The sequence below is a fragment of the Bombus vosnesenskii genome, unplaced genomic scaffold (genome assembly GCF_011952255.1).
Source record: "Bombus vosnesenskii isolate JDL3184/JDL3185 unplaced genomic scaffold, Bvos_JDL3184-5_v1.1 scf7180000013267, whole genome shotgun sequence".
NCBI classification, from domain to species: Eukaryota; Metazoa; Arthropoda; class Insecta; order Hymenoptera; family Apidae; genus Bombus; species Bombus vosnesenskii.
Window position 1 is genome coordinate 7,595,294 of NW_022882927.1, and position 15,267 is coordinate 7,610,560.

General features: G+C 30.9%; 4 protein-coding genes across 15 annotated transcripts in view; 2 read left to right on the forward strand and 2 right to left on the reverse strand.

Annotated features, from left to right (window-relative positions):
• Positions 1-1,634: 1,634 nt before the first annotated feature.
• On the reverse strand, positions 1,635-9,208 carry LOC117230663 (alpha-protein kinase 1). Of its 8 annotated transcripts, none has more exons than XM_033488325.1 (16): positions 9,102-9,208; positions 7,654-7,733; positions 7,151-7,445; positions 6,931-7,072; positions 6,736-6,855; positions 6,368-6,642; positions 6,175-6,284; positions 5,392-6,087; positions 4,109-4,297; positions 3,571-3,908; positions 3,170-3,469; positions 2,852-3,035; positions 2,413-2,475; positions 2,066-2,325; positions 1,795-1,945; positions 1,635-1,715 (listed from the first exon to the last, which is right to left on the reverse strand). In XM_033488325.1, exons 3-16 carry the CDS (start codon positions 7,378-7,380, stop codon positions 1,708-1,710), a joined length of 3,066 nt encoding a protein of 1,021 aa, XP_033344216.1. In that variant the 5' UTR covers positions 7,381-7,445; positions 7,654-7,733; positions 9,102-9,208; the 3' UTR covers positions 1,635-1,707. The 8 variants fall into 8 exon arrangements, with proteins under 8 accessions (XP_033344216.1, XP_033344215.1, XP_033344208.1 ...); XM_033488324.1 differs by having other exon boundaries at positions 1,795-1,936; positions 2,768-3,035; XM_033488317.1 differs by having other exon boundaries at positions 2,768-3,035.
• Positions 9,209-9,536: 328 nt separating this feature from the next.
• LOC117230671 lies at positions 9,537-10,940 on the reverse strand. 2 transcript variants are annotated; one of them, XM_033488353.1, is made up of 4 exons: positions 10,559-10,940; positions 10,370-10,483; positions 10,175-10,304; positions 9,537-10,074 (listed from the first exon to the last, which is right to left on the reverse strand). In XM_033488353.1, exons 1-4 carry the CDS (start codon positions 10,871-10,873, stop codon positions 9,908-9,910), a joined length of 726 nt encoding a protein of 241 aa, XP_033344244.1. In that variant the 5' UTR covers positions 10,874-10,940; the 3' UTR covers positions 9,537-9,907. The 2 variants fall into 2 exon arrangements, with proteins under 2 accessions (XP_033344244.1, XP_033344243.1); XM_033488352.1 differs by having other exon boundaries at positions 10,148-10,304; positions 10,559-10,939.
• Positions 10,941-11,764: 824 nt separating this feature from the next.
• Positions 11,765-15,144, forward strand: LOC117230664 (origin recognition complex subunit 2). 4 transcript variants are annotated; one of them, XM_033488327.1, is made up of 11 exons: positions 11,765-11,966; positions 12,061-12,177; positions 12,253-12,462; positions 12,555-12,811; positions 12,898-13,112; positions 13,191-13,320; positions 13,396-13,531; positions 13,607-13,636; positions 13,710-13,943; positions 14,042-14,273; positions 14,948-15,144. In XM_033488327.1, the coding sequence occupies exons 1-10, from the start codon at positions 11,927-11,929 to the stop codon at positions 14,239-14,241; spliced, it is 1,569 nt and encodes a 522-aa protein (XP_033344218.1). In that variant the 5' UTR covers positions 11,765-11,926; the 3' UTR covers positions 14,242-14,273; positions 14,948-15,144. The 4 variants fall into 4 exon arrangements, with proteins under 4 accessions (XP_033344218.1, XP_033344219.1, XP_033344217.1 ...); XM_033488328.1 differs by lacking the exon at positions 13,607-13,636; XM_033488326.1 differs by having other exon boundaries at positions 11,767-11,966; positions 13,396-13,636.
• The window catches only part of LOC117230665 (protein roadkill), a 126,438-nt gene continuing 125,693 nt past the window's right edge, over positions 14,523-15,267 (forward strand). Inside the window, exon 1 of the mRNA XM_033488335.1 lies at positions 14,523-14,768. The gene's annotated coding sequence lies outside the window, so the exon portion shown is untranslated. The remainder of the gene's footprint in view (positions 14,769-15,267) is intronic.

The window sequence follows — 15,267 nt, forward strand, 5'->3', positions numbered from 1 at the left end:
CGGTTACCTTCAATTAAATTTGTTATAATTATATCTGTATCTCAATCATTCTCTTGTATATGTATCGTGTTTTCTTTAATCGTGTTGAATTAGCAGATATGTTTATTTAACAATCTGCCACAAAAATTTAATCATTCGACGATAACACTTCGTATTATAGTACTATCATTCAGACATATTTCGTTATATGTATATCGTAGTCGTTTCGTACGTACTCGAGATTCGGATACGCTGATTCATTCATATTTATCATTTCGACAGTTGCTCGTCGTTTCCTGAATCCTATGTACGCCTGAATATTATTTAACTTTGTGACTTTAATTCCTAAACCAATTTAATCTGCATATTTTAACATGTTGTTGACTGATTAAACAAATGCGACGAAGTATCTACCATAAATTATATATTCGTCTGGCATAAACTTTGATGTACATATTTTTAAAATACATCAAAGACTTTCTTACACTTAATTTTTTTAAAGCGCCACTATCATAATTCATCTCTCGTATATTCTTCATAATCTATTTCCACGTTACATATTCGACTATATTAATGAAACAAACATTTTTTAATCTTTTGTATTTTAAAATTAGATAGATAAGAGATTGTAGGATATTTATCAGACACATTAATGCCGATTGCAATAATATAATTGCAATATCAGTTCGATTAAAACAGAAAGATTAAAAAAATGCATATTGAATATGAATTTCAAGATGATAACCATGACTCAAGTTGCAGGAACTAGCGATTTTCAATTACGCTTTCAGATTTAAAATTATTTTCGACAAAAAAAAGAGAAAAAAACAACAATAACAATTGATTTCCTTATGAGTTTTTACATTTCAATTTTTTTATTAGCATGTATCTATCTGCGCATTTTCACAATAATAATACATATTTATAATACATATATAACAGAAATCTTTTGTCTAAGAGATAAACAGATAGATATTCTGTTAAAAAATTTGTTCTAATGTTGCCAGCATATATAAGCACTTTATAATATAAATGTAATACATCGCTATATTTTAAATAAAAGGACGTGTTAAGTGTCAATTATTTTTTTTTTGCTGTAACATAATTTCGTATCTTAGATTTAAACAAAAATTATATTAATACAAAAAAAAAGTAAAGGTTACGAATTTCCGTCGTATGAAATTTTTGTTCTTGATATATATCCTTCAGAAAAAGTTATTTACACAAAAAAGCATTTCTTATGTTCGCTTGAATATTGTTTACTTGAATCCGAGTAATATATACACAAAAATTTTAGTTTAGTATAATTATTTTAGTAAGTATCTTATTTAATGTGTTAATTATTAAATCATGATCATTGCCTTTGATACCTGTATCATCTCGATCTAGATAAACTTAATCATAGTAAAACTGCCAGACTTGTAAATAGTTCGAATTTACTATAGGTTAAATATGAGAATATTATCGAGAACGTATATAGGAGTATATTCGTCGCATATATTCGGAAGTGTTCATTAAATTATATTCCAATATCTTTCAATACTTGTTTTTAGCTGTGAATACTCATTTAATGAGAATAAAGTATCGGAATAAAATTAATTCAAAGATATAGATACGGGTCAGGAAAACGTACGTAACAGACTGTCGGGTTTTTGTATCATTGCTAATATCTTGTCCCACATGGATGTTTTATTACGTCACTTGTACACTTCGTGTATGCATAATTATTTATAGGTCTGTAATATAGATATTTAATGTGTTTTATTATTGTATTTAATAAAAGCAGAAATTGAAATATCACGGAGAGAGACTTACTTTCAATTTCTGATCCTGTTGAGATAAGTTTAGTGTGCGGCTGTGCAGTTGTGCTTGGTTGTTGATTACTTAGTTGTCCCGTAGTCACTGGCGCAGCAAAACCTGGAGGTGGTTGCATTGCCCAATGTTGAGTTGGTGCATTCTGTTGTTCCTTATGAACAAAATTTATTATAAAGATTTACTATGCAATATGTACTTTTAAATTTGTTTTAAATTTCTGAAAATATAAAATATAATAATGAAAATGAAATATCATAACAGTGTTTAATACCTGTTGCGCATTATGTGATACAGTGTGTGTAGGATGAACATGTGGAAATTGCCATGTACTAGTAGTTTGGAATGGAAGAGGCCTAGAAGAACTAACAATAGCTGGATCAATCGAAGTCCAGTCTGCAATAGGTCCAAAATTGTTCCATCCACCTTTTTGATGTAATGCTTGATGATGAAATTGTTGTTGCTGTTGTTGATTATTAATATCACACCAATCTTTAAGCGTATACACTGCATCTCCAGCACATTTACTAATACCTGTTTTACACATTAATTAAATTTTAGATATTAGTCATAAAAATAATATAAAATGTTCAAGTAATAGTGACTATTATTACAATGTACCTTGTGAATTCAGAAGAGGGTTTCCATTTGGAAGATAGGTATTTTGTTGTGGTGGTTGTGCTCCTGTAAACAGCACACTAGACGAATGACTCATGTATAATATTATATAGATTTTTGCAAAGTCACAAGAATTCACTTTTATACTTGGATAACACTATTGCTCGCCACAAATACATATTTACTGACACTATCTTGCTATTTCCGATTTATATAAGCAAACAAAGAATACACTTTTACTTTCTAAAGTTACAAAACGTTTGTTGTTATTGTGTATATTTTTCTCAGATGAACAACGTAAACATAATATACGTTTACAATTATCACAGATTATTGACGAAATTACAAAAATACTAACCCGAAAGAGCATTGTTCGTGGGAGCCGGTCGCGGTATACCAAGACCAAAAGAATTCATGTGATTTGGTGTAGAACCAGGGAAACCTGGTGGTGGAAGGCGGCTACGTTGTCCCAAACTAGCAGCAGCCACAGTACTCTGAGCAGGGCTTTGGGTACCACTTTGTAACAAATTTTGTGGAAGACGAGATAGCAAGGAATGCGACTGTTGAATAACTTGTAGATTTTGCAGATGTTGGGCCTGCTGTTGCAAATGTGCTATATGGGCGACCTAAATAATAGCCATATACAATATCATGATATGAAAACAAAAATAATCATGAAACTATTATTGTTTGTTTTCAAGAATTACTATTAATAAATTACTAAATTTCATACAGTTACCAAGGAAGATATAGAAATTACCTGTGGAAAATGTTGTTGACCAAGATTTGCAATATTTTGTTGATGTTGTACCCTATTTTGCTCTTCTCGTTCTCTTTGTTGTTGTTGCTGTTGTTGTTGCTGCTGAAACCTTTGTTGTTGAATTTGCATTTCATTTTCCATAAGTTCAGCCAAAGCTTTCTGTGTTTCATGGAAAGGATCAAAACCCAGATCATCATCAGGCTTTATATCTGAACCAGATTCTTTATGGTTCCTAACTTCTTCCATAGTAGCATGACCATTTTGTTTTATATATTCACAGTTTTCTTGATTTTGTTGTGCCTTAAGAAATTATAGTTATTCTTCTTATTATCTATATTTAGTAGTATAGAGGCAATTTAAATAATATTTATATTTGATTAATTATTTTATAAACTGCTTACCTGCAGGGCAAGCCTTTGTTGCAATGAGTTTTGTTGAAAATCTGCCATGAATTTAGATGCAGGAGAATTAACAAGTAAGCTGGATGTAAAAGTACCAGAGGGTTCTGATAGAGTAGTATACTGTAGATTAGCGTAAACTTCTTCATCTACAAAACCTTCAGAATTGAAATTCACTCCTGGTGAACTAGAAGGACTGGACTTTTGTACAACATGATTTGTTTGTGAAGTTTCAGGTTGAAAACCAAAAGCTGCTTGCCAATCTTCACTGGATTGAACAATTGGCAAAGAATCAGGAATAGAAGCTAAACCTGTGGTTGTCCAATTCAGGGTTGGATTTGCTGTATATCCAAAAAAAATAATTATAACATTTTTTATATTTGATTTTATATAAACTATAGAAGAATATAAAAGGAAAACAGACAAATATAAAAACTTAATCAGTTTTTATAATAACTCGAATTCATTACTACAAGTAATTATAAATCCACAAATCAATTTGTGGAAACCACAGCACTAAACAAAGATTATGTGTACATGCCTGTCAAAGAAGTAGGTGGCACTGAGGTGGTGGTAGAGATTTTCTGGAAAGTATTTGAATTGAAGAAACTATTATTGTCCGTCTGAAAGATCGATCGATGATTGAATTGTATTTGAGACCCATTATGTAGTCCTGGTGGTGGCTGTTGATTGGCACCTTGTGATGAATTTGTGCTAGCTGGAGAGGAACCTAAAGATGATATGCACAAATTTTTACACTACAATCTCTATGCAATCAAATCATTTTGGTAGTGTAAAATGCCAGAATAAACAGCTTCCAATACCATTCCTCTCTGCCACCATTAATGAATCTCAAAAATGTAAAAATATGTGTCCAGAAAATTATATTTAAATATAAAGTGAGAAATTACAAAAAAAAAAAGAGGGAAAGAAGCCAATTCTATACATACATAAGATATATTATGTAGACATTCATTGCATATAGAAACAAAAACAATAAACAATTTTCCAGACACTTTCATATATATGTTTGCCCAAATGATGCAACTTACAAGAAGGATAAAGTCAAGTGTGTACAAAAACACAAAAAACAGTTACTATTTTTTTTCAAAGAATTCTCTTTATTTTGGCATATATCTATAACTATTTAAAATTTATTCTACAGTTATGAGACAGCCGTAAGATGTGCATGTCATTAATATACTATACATTGCTCAAAAGTTATTGTTTTATGTTTAAAGTACAACATACAGTGTTATAAGAGATAGGCACACATTTAGAATGATTTGTCATTTATTACAAATACTTTGCATGACATATTTTAATTTTAAATGATTTAGATATTGTAACTCCTATCTATAGCCTCTCACAGACTCTTCATAAATCGAAAGAATAAACTTTCTCCTACTTCTTTTCTTGCAAATATATATTCATAAAACTTATTAAATTACAGAAATATTAACAAAAAACAAATATATAAAAAAATTAATACAGTTTAATGTAACAAAGAAAGAATATTTTTTCAATAAACATTGTTTAAAATTATCATAAAACAAATAAGTTTAAATTTTATCCTATAACTTTTTGAACCTAAAAAATAAAAGATTTCCAAACATAATTCTATAAATATTTTATAAACGTCATTTTAAACTCTAATATACATTTTTAGTAATAGTAGTTATAATAGACATTTTGATCATTCTGTTTCTCTTATTCACATATTATTTAACGAATGTTATATATTGAATTTAGTCGTTTTCTACATTTATTTTAGAAGCAAGAAATCAATACATATAGAAATGATCACGAATATAAGGAACTCACCCAAAATAGCAGCACCACTGTTCTCCTCACTTGATTCTGTTAAATGTTCCACTTGATGATTCACATTCGGATCTTCCGTACTCGAAATTGTACTAGCCGGTGTACTACCTTCACGTTGTTGATCTGTTTCACTATCCGAATGCCGACGTTCTCCGTTCTGCATTATTCCATTTACTTTAAGTTCTTGAGATTGTTGCTGCTGCTGTTGTTGTTGCTGTTGATGCTGAACTAATTTAGATCCTTTATTACTTTGTTGTTGTGATTGTTGTTGAGGTGGTGGCTGCTGCGGTTGTGATTGTTGTTCCGATTTACACTTACTACCCAATTTCTGTAGTACATCACTATTCGATTCGGAGGAAAAATTTCTAATATCCTTTTGTCCATTAATTTGTGATTGCACATTATTTTGTGTACCAATAGAGCTAGATTCTGATCGGGAAGTTGTCCGTGTACTATGTTTTTCTTTGTTTTGACAATTTTTATGTTTATTCCGTGCTGCTTGAGCTTTACTTTCACTATTACTTTTTCCTCTCCGTATATTCATATTTTCACCTTTATTATTATTGTTCTGTTGTGTTGAACTACCAGAGGATACATGACTCTGCTGGTTTGTTGTACTACTTCCGTTTGTCATGTTGTTTTGCTGCGATGTTGTTTGTGATGGCGGTGATAATTCTTTACAATTTGTTTGTGAACCTGTGGATATAAGATTAGAATAATTAATAAACTACGTATGATTATATTGTTTTTAAATATAATTATCTTTGTGAAAGGAAAACCCACTATTTGTCTGTCCAGTTTGTAACGATGGCCAAGCTTCTTTGGCTTGAGAATTTGAAGTTCCATTCTCTCTAACAATACTGCCTGTCACTGATGGTGATGGTGTCGGTTTCCTTGCATAAAAATGTTATTATTTGAGTTATGCTGTCTTCTCTTTCAATTATAATTCAGTAATTTCAAATGTAAAATAAATTACCGTTGTGCAGATGCATGTGACGCATGTGACGCATGTAATGATTGCACAAGTTTACGCTCATATTCTTGATGTTTGCCCTGATGCATCTCTTCTTTTGTAAATGATGCCTCCTGGTCCCCAAGATCATGTAAATACATACAATCTGGTTTCGGACAAGGCTGATTACGCATAAAATGTGAACAATACTTTGTTGTTCCTAGCGACGTTTTAATTGTCCGTCCATCCATAACAACGTTATTCACAGCCTCTATAGCACGTAGTGCATCTTCTTGACGCTAATAATAAAGAAATTTAAAAAAATATATATATATAACTCCTAAAAGTAGTAAAATAATATAGCTTCTAATGTAAAAGTATGCAGAACTTACCTGGTAAGTAACGTAAGCTGAAGCACTAGGACCTTGAGACCCTGCATAGGAAGTGCTTTGATTTATTACTACCTTGTGAATTTTGCCAAATTTTCCAAAATATTCATGCCGCTTTAATATCTGAAAATTAATTATTACAAAAATACTAAATGTCAACAATAATATTTTATTTAAATTATTAGTGACCTTACTTACATCAGCATCCGCAAGTCTCAATGGTAATCCTACTACAAATACTAGATTTTTTTGTACTACTCTCACATTTGCTAGATGTTTACGGTTTTCTGTAACCCTTTGCTTACGTTGCTGATCTTTTAATCTCTTTTCTGCTTTTAATCTAACAAGGAAAATGAATATAATAAATATCAATGATTCATATAAACACAATAGATGTCATAAAATGGCTGTTACATACCTTGCAATTTCTTCCATACTGAGAGGTTTAAAATCGGCAGGATTTTCAGAATAGGCCTTCCGACAAGCAGGGCATAAACCATTTTCATCTGTACGAATTCTATGCCAGCAAAATCTACATATTTGATATCCACAAGTACATGGAAAGAAATTCAAATCATCCACTTCCAGTGGTTCCATACACAAAGGACATTCCACTGCATCTTCTCCACTTTGATTCAATACTGACATTTTTGTTTCTAGTTTTTATATCACACAATATAGTAAGTTACCAAGATTTTCTTTAGTTATAAATCCTGCACACAAATAAAAAGTATTTTACACAAGGTATTTAACACTCTTTCGATCATATATATAAAAAATGTGTAATTATCAATTATCAAAGTATTTTAATCATGGTAATAATATTATCAATGTAATACACATGGTAACACTGAAAATGCTTGGAATATACATTTTAATTGAAAAATAACATCATTATCAATGTAAATTTGGTACACATACGTGCAAAGTCTCCACAATGCCTTGATACTATGTAATTGACTGTACTTGCAACTTCTTATACACTAATATCCTTGCACAATCTGAAACAAATAATGGGACATTAAAACATTGTATTATAAAAATGTTATGAGTCAGACGTGTCATCGAGTATTAGCAGCCGTTTTTATGGAATTCCACGTCAATTCGCAAGAAAATCCTTTGCAACGTACGTCGTAACGGAATTTCTTTTTCGGAAATATTTCACCGTGGAAGCGTTGAAATGAATCATATACCAGAAGGAATTAAAACAGAATATTTTCTCGCAGAAAATATAATAGAAGACGGTGACTGTTTAGCTGACAGATTTGACGAACAGTTGGAAAGGAAGGGTCCGTTTGACAGGAGCTGTCAGACGAACGTTAAACGAACAAATAACGCCTTAGATTTCAGAGAATTAGGTTAATCGCGTATGCCCTATGGTGGACGTAGAAATGACAAGTTTGTACGTGAGGTTGAGAACGACGACGAAAAACTTGCGGTAGGGCCCACCGTCTGTACTCTCCCACTCACTTTCTCTCTCTCTCTTTCTCCCTCGCTCTTACGGTGAGACACGAACTATACGAGAGGGCGACGATCGGATGAAACAGCTGTTGGTGGCGTCGAGAGAAGCGAAGAAACGTCAGAGAGCGAGTGAGAGGTACTACGCTATAGCAGGAACGTACGTGAAAATCCGTGGAAAAGTCGGCGTGGTGGGACATGACACGTAAATTCCCCGGAGATTCAAATACAACTATTCACATACGCAAGGACGATGGCTCGATGTTTCGCGTTACGATTTTGAAGGGGGGAAAAGGCGAGCGAGAGAATGAGGAATGGAAGTAACGAAAAGGAGTGGCGGAGGAAAAGAGAGGGGAGGGGAAGAGAAGAGAGAGTAGAAGGAGCAACAGAGAGAAGAGTAGAGACAAAACGAGAGAGAAAGAAACAACATACAAAAAGGAAGATAGATAGAATAACGATGCCATCATTCGTTTTGTCCCTTTTTAGCCAATGGTCGTTGTCTTGATCTTGCGCGTGAAAGAAAAAGACTCTCACCGATTTCTCATATCTGTTGTACCTACTTTTTTAAAAGAAACCCGTGATCCCAGTTCAAATGCAAACAAAGTAATGGCCCCAACTCAAATATTTTAGTTTATGAAAAAAAAAAAAAAAACTGTAGTACAGCGCGATTAACATAGTATGACTCGCGGCGAACGTCACAAAGGATTGAATGATTTGTCGTCAGAGGGGTTGCTAAATACCCTGGACTGGTTACAGGGTATACCTGGTTCGTTTAACCTTAACTTCGTTACAATAGAGAAACTTTTCGACAGTCCTCGGTAATAGATAAACCGCGTGCCACCGTTTTCGTTGATTCTAGAGTTATGTTCACGCATTCGTCCGTCCAAATTTCTTGACTCTTGTTTACTTACGTTATAACTTTTCCACTAACAAATCTCTTTTCTGTACTGGGAAATTTTTGTACAGTCTTCTAGATCTGGTCGCATGCGCACCGCGACTGCGCAGAAGCGGACATTACATATACTGGTATTTAAAGAAAGGCGCATAGGTAAAGGATCCTGAAAGCGCATGTCAAACTAAAACTTCGATTATGTTATTATGACCGTACAAATCTTTGCTTCCCATTCTTTTTTTATTCAGTTAGATAGGTTTATTATTTACGCGTGATATAAAATGGGCACTTAACGAATGTTTTTATAGTGTTTCAAGTTCTATTGGAAATTTTGATGCTCATAGTTTCTTCTATTTTATATTTACCGCGCACTCGGAAATGATCAGTGACTGACATGACAATGACACCAACGCATGAAGACAAATGTTCCTAGTATTGGATAAAATAAGGTACATTCTCATCGAACGAATTCTATTCTTTCAAAGTTATTTCAATTAATTAAATGTAAAACTCATTCATTCATATTACATTTGTCGTTGATATGGGATACAATAACATTTTGTCAATTTTCCATAATAATCTGAAATTAAATGTTGCGTTTTATTATAAAGCAACTAATTTTACAGTTTGTATTGTTCAGTTAAAATTATCTCTATGTATTTTCATCTGTTGATTTAATTTCTCATAAACAAATGAGGGTGCAAATAAATTTTTATAGTTAATGTAGTACACAATTTCCTAATGATATACAATCTTAAAGCAATGTATTATATATAATATTGTTTTCTCCTATTATCATCCTTTGCCTTTAGACCAATTACTTTATTACACTTTTTCAACATTACCTTTGTAATTGACACCAAATAATGGATGCCGAGTTCTCAAATTTTTTGGGAATGGTACGCTGCAGTTTTCTATTTGCATTGGTTTAGTTTTTGAAATACTTGAAAGTTTTCGTCTGATAGTAATTGCACCTGCTGGCTTTATATTGACTATATGAAAAAAATACGAAATGTTAGAAGAAGCCACTGATCACATCTTGAAATAGATAAAAAAATATATTACCAGTTTTATATCGTGGTTTTACTTTACCAGTATGAAGTACACATGTAACATTACATTTAACTTCATGATGCACTGCGCAGTATTTTTCCTCTTTAATTTTAAATTTAGATTTCTCTCCAAATATTAACATTTGACCTTTAAGTTCGTTTGGATCTATCTACAAGTTGCATGATATTTATAATATTAATATATTATTTTTTTATTTAAATATATTTAACTTACTGTTCCAGGAATATCCATGATCCATATGTCTTCACTATCAGACAGATCGTCTAAACTCAATGTAGTATCTGTAGTTTCCATAATTAAGTCTTCTTGTTGTACTAAATCACTGATCTAAAATAAAATTGATAAAATAATTTTATGCAAAGATTTCTGGTACAGAATATATATAAATTAAATTTCATTTACAGTACGTGGTCTTGTAATAGATGTTACATTCATTGATGCACTGTTGCCAGTTATTTCACTTCTTGTTTCTTCGTTATTTTCTATATGTTGCTCCACTTCTATCACATTTTTTTTCTCAGCTTTTTTCAAAATGCTTTTCTTAACTATAGGTGAATTAACATGCGGACTGGCAGGTTGAATGTTTGGATTGATCGTTATAGATTTATTACTCTTTGACTGAGGTATTTCAGTTTCTGTGGTATCCATTAGGACCATGCTTTTATTTAATTGAGTATTTAACTTAGTTAAAGAATCATCCACATCTAAATCAGTCATATTCGATAAAACTATAAAATTATAGCTTAGATTTATAAAATTCTTATAGTTTCCAAATTTTTCAAACGAAATTTATCAAGTTATTAACATTTATGTACAAAATACAATTTGCACAATTTTTACATACTTCGCTATATTTAAAAAGTCTATTGTAATAGTATAGCGTAGTTTAATACACTATATAAATGAGATAAAACATTAAATTGTCAGATAAATATATATAATGTTCAAAATAATCAAATGTACACGTTTTATTGGTATATACGTCTTCCAATACTAGGTTTTATATACAATAGTAACATCACAATAAATTTGAAAACAAAACCGACTAATTCATAGGTTGGAATTGGAATCTACTATTAGATCTTTATACTTATATCATGATGATTTTTCTAGTTGTTCCACAGTACAGATGCTGCACCATGCGGTCAGGTGTTGAAGGTGTTCCACATTACATATACAAGAACCTATAATGTTAGGGATCTGCCCTCTTTGGTTCCACGCTAGCGTATACAAGAACCTATTTAGTTTCATCACAAACGAGGTGTGTTTGTGTGGTATCGCGCTACAAGAGTCTATTTTTCATTGTACGGTTCTATGGAAAAGTTCATACTTTTCTATCCGAGATAAACAATTATGAGAATAACAAAATCGCGCAACAATTAAATTTAGCTGGCTCAAAAAGAGAAATTAACTGTTTGTTATATTTTTTTTTTAGAGAAGAAAAGAAAATCTTTCCTTTTAAACAATATGTAATATCTACAATAAATTATATAATGAATATTTCAATATATAAATAAATTTGCTACAATAATAACTGAATTGTATTACTATTAAAATATTGTCTATTTAATTAAAGTATTTGCCGTACGGTAGCGTAATAGACGATATTTTGAGATAAACTATAACGTGGTTACTCTAGGTTTTTTAATATCACTGATTAATTTTGATTCAAAGCCTATTTTTTAGAAATCGGACGTCGGTTGCAGTATTTTTCAAGTGTTGTTAGTTTTGTGGTACATTTAGTCTTAAAATAATTACATCACATACGAAATGTCTACCGAAAATTTACGACGATCTTCACGACTAAAAGGTAGTATATAGATTGCTGACGATACACTGTAATTTTAATTTTTGTAGATATGTTTATTTACAATCTATTATTAAATAACTTATTTTTATTCTAGTAAGAAAACCTAAAAGGTATATGTCATCCAATTCAGATGAAAATTTGGATGATAATCCAGTAAATACAGTAGAAGATGAACTCAGAGATGTAGAGGAGAATGTACAAAAGCCAGTTGGTAAATTTTCAATGACAAATTTAGTATTAATTTTTCCGTTTTTTCCAAAATTAAAAAAATGTATTATTTATTTAGAATTATTTTCAAGCGATGATGTAAGTGGACAGGCATTATATAAATTCCAAACACCTAGTAGAAAAGATGCTATGACAAAGAAGGCACATTTATGTCGTACACCTATTAATGATGTTCTATTACCCATAGCTAAAGTTGTTCTTGAAAAGATAAATGTTTATAATAAAGAACAACCAAAAACATCAAAGAAAGACCAGAAAATTTCAAAAAGTATAGCTTCTAAAATAATATAACATTCTTCATTTATTATACATTTTTTAGCAATAATATAAGACTACTAATTTCTATTTTTAAATATTCAGTTCCTGTTATTCAAAGAAAATATGAATTTGGATTAACATCAAGTGAAAGTGAGAGTATATCTGAATCTAGTGATTACCATCCAGTTGAAGATACTGAAGAGACAACCGATAGTGAGGATGTAGTATCTAGCAATGACGAAAAAGATCAGATGAAAATAAGGAACCAAAAGCAAAAATTTATATCACAGTCACATTTATTGAATACACCAAAAAGAGTAACTAGAAAAAATAAACCTTCAATTATTCATAAAGATTTTGTAAGTAGAATATGACAAATTTCACTAAAATATGGATATATGAATTATACAGTACATTATTACTGTTATATCTCATATTTTTAAAGCATATGCAAACTGATGAATACTTTGCAACACAATCAGAAAAGGTAGTTACATCCGATCGGACATTAGAACATCTACGTAATTCTCGTTTAACAAAAGAAAAATTGGAAAAATTGTTAACAAATCAAAGTCATGTGTCTTTACAACATAAAAAGAATATTTATTCAGTAACTAGTAACTACTCTACGCTGTTCCCTATGTGGTATTTTATTATGGAGTAAGTTAAGAACAAAATATTGAAACCTATAAGCTTTTAAAAAAATTTAGTAATACGTATTGCTTTATTGCATTTTAGGCAAGGCTATACTGTATTGCTTTATGGCTTAGGTTCAAAAAGATGTTTAATCAATGATTTTTATAAAAGTATATCTTATCATCCATCACTAGTAGTAAATGGATTCTTTCCTAGTTTAACTATGAAAGATGTAAGTCATATAAATAGAGTTGAGATATAAATATTTAAGTAATATGATGATTAAAAATAGTGCAATATTTTTTAGATACTTGATGGTATAATTATTGATTTATTGGAGTTAAATTGTCCTAGCAATACAACTGAATGTATTGATCTTATTGAAAAAACTTTAAGGAAAAATCCAAAAGACAGATTGTATTTGTTAATACATAATATAGATGGTATGATGCTACGTTCAAATAAAGCTCAAGATTTACTATCTTGTCTTGCAAATATACCAAATATTTGTGTTTTAGCATCAGTTGATCACATTAATGCCCCGCTATGTATGATCAATTTCGTATTATATTTTTAATTCATTACATTTTTAGTAATTCTTATATGATTGTATACTTATAGTATGGGACCATACAAAACACTCCAAATTCAAGTTTTTTTGGTGGGACACAACAACATTTCTATCTTATCAAGAAGAAACATCTTATGAAAGTTCGCTCTTGGTTAAGCAAAGTGGTGCTCTTGCTTTATCATCTCTTCATAATGTTTTCCTTTCTCTAACTTCAAATGCTAAATCAATCTATTTATTGCTTGTAAAGAATCAGCTAAGCAACAGTAATAATGTTAATTTTACTGGTAATTTCAAATTTATAAGAAAAGTATTACATATAGAATTAATACATTACATATATAATTTCAAACATAATAATTTATTTACAAATTTCTATTAATAGGAATGGCATTTAAAGATCTTTATCGAGCTGCTCGTGAAGGATTTCTTGTAAGCTCAGATTTAGCATTAAGAGCACAATTAACTGAGTTTATAGATCACAAGTTAGTTAAAATAAAGCGCAATATTGATAGTATTGAACATCTTATCATTCCATTGAGTTCTGGACTTCTAAAGCAGTTTCTAGAAGAACACGATACATGATATTTTTTACTACCTGTAGCATATAAAATATGGTAAAGTATAAGTATTTATACTTTTTGATATTTTTTATATACCAAATTTATTAAAAAATTTATATTTTTCTAAGAAAAAAAGAAAAAACAATAAAACACTCTATAAAAAATATAATGGACCACATAATTGTTATGTCATGTCCTTTACAAAAAAGTTTTACAGATATCTAAATCTAATTGTTATATTTTACTATGTTATATTAAAACATAGTTAAGGGTTAAGATATATTTGCAATATCATGTTGGTAGCATTCGGTGTGGTACCACGTTGGTACTATTCAATGACGCGAAGCGCCAGTGGTAGTAGTATCGTGCAATTCGTGTATTATTTTTTACGTATGATTATGACACGATAAGCCGGGTAGTGTGTAAAATACAGTAACAGCTAACAGCTATAAGATGTCAAATACGTTAGGTTAGATAGTAGGCGGAATTACGCGCTAGCGAAAGGTTAAATGAGTTATTAACGCATGTATGTGGTCCACAACTTGATAGGTAATTACATTGTTAGCAACTGTTATTTCTCGTGATTTAGTGACGAATAAAATTTGAAAAAAATCGTTAATATCATGTAAAATAATACAACACTATAGAAAGTACAATAATCATAATGCAGTATACGGTTACCGGCTTGTTATTGCTCGGTTTTGATCTAACCTAACTTTTTGCCGTAGAACTTTTAAACAAGGTTATTCAGTCCTGCTGGGATGCTTTACCTTTTTTTAGCTACAACAAATGTCATAATTTCGCTGAAAATGTTAGTGTGTGGGCATGTGCGTGTGTGCAACGTTGCGTGAATTACAGTTTCGATTTGACATTGTAAACATGACGACTTGACCTTACAATGGCAAGTTGGACGACCTTGACTTTGGCAAGTATACAATGACCGAGTAGTCACTCTTATCGACTAGAATCAAACTTTCTACGTATAGTTTTGATAATTTAATTGATGAAATTTCATATTGTCAATCAACCTTTTGCATAATATAACCTT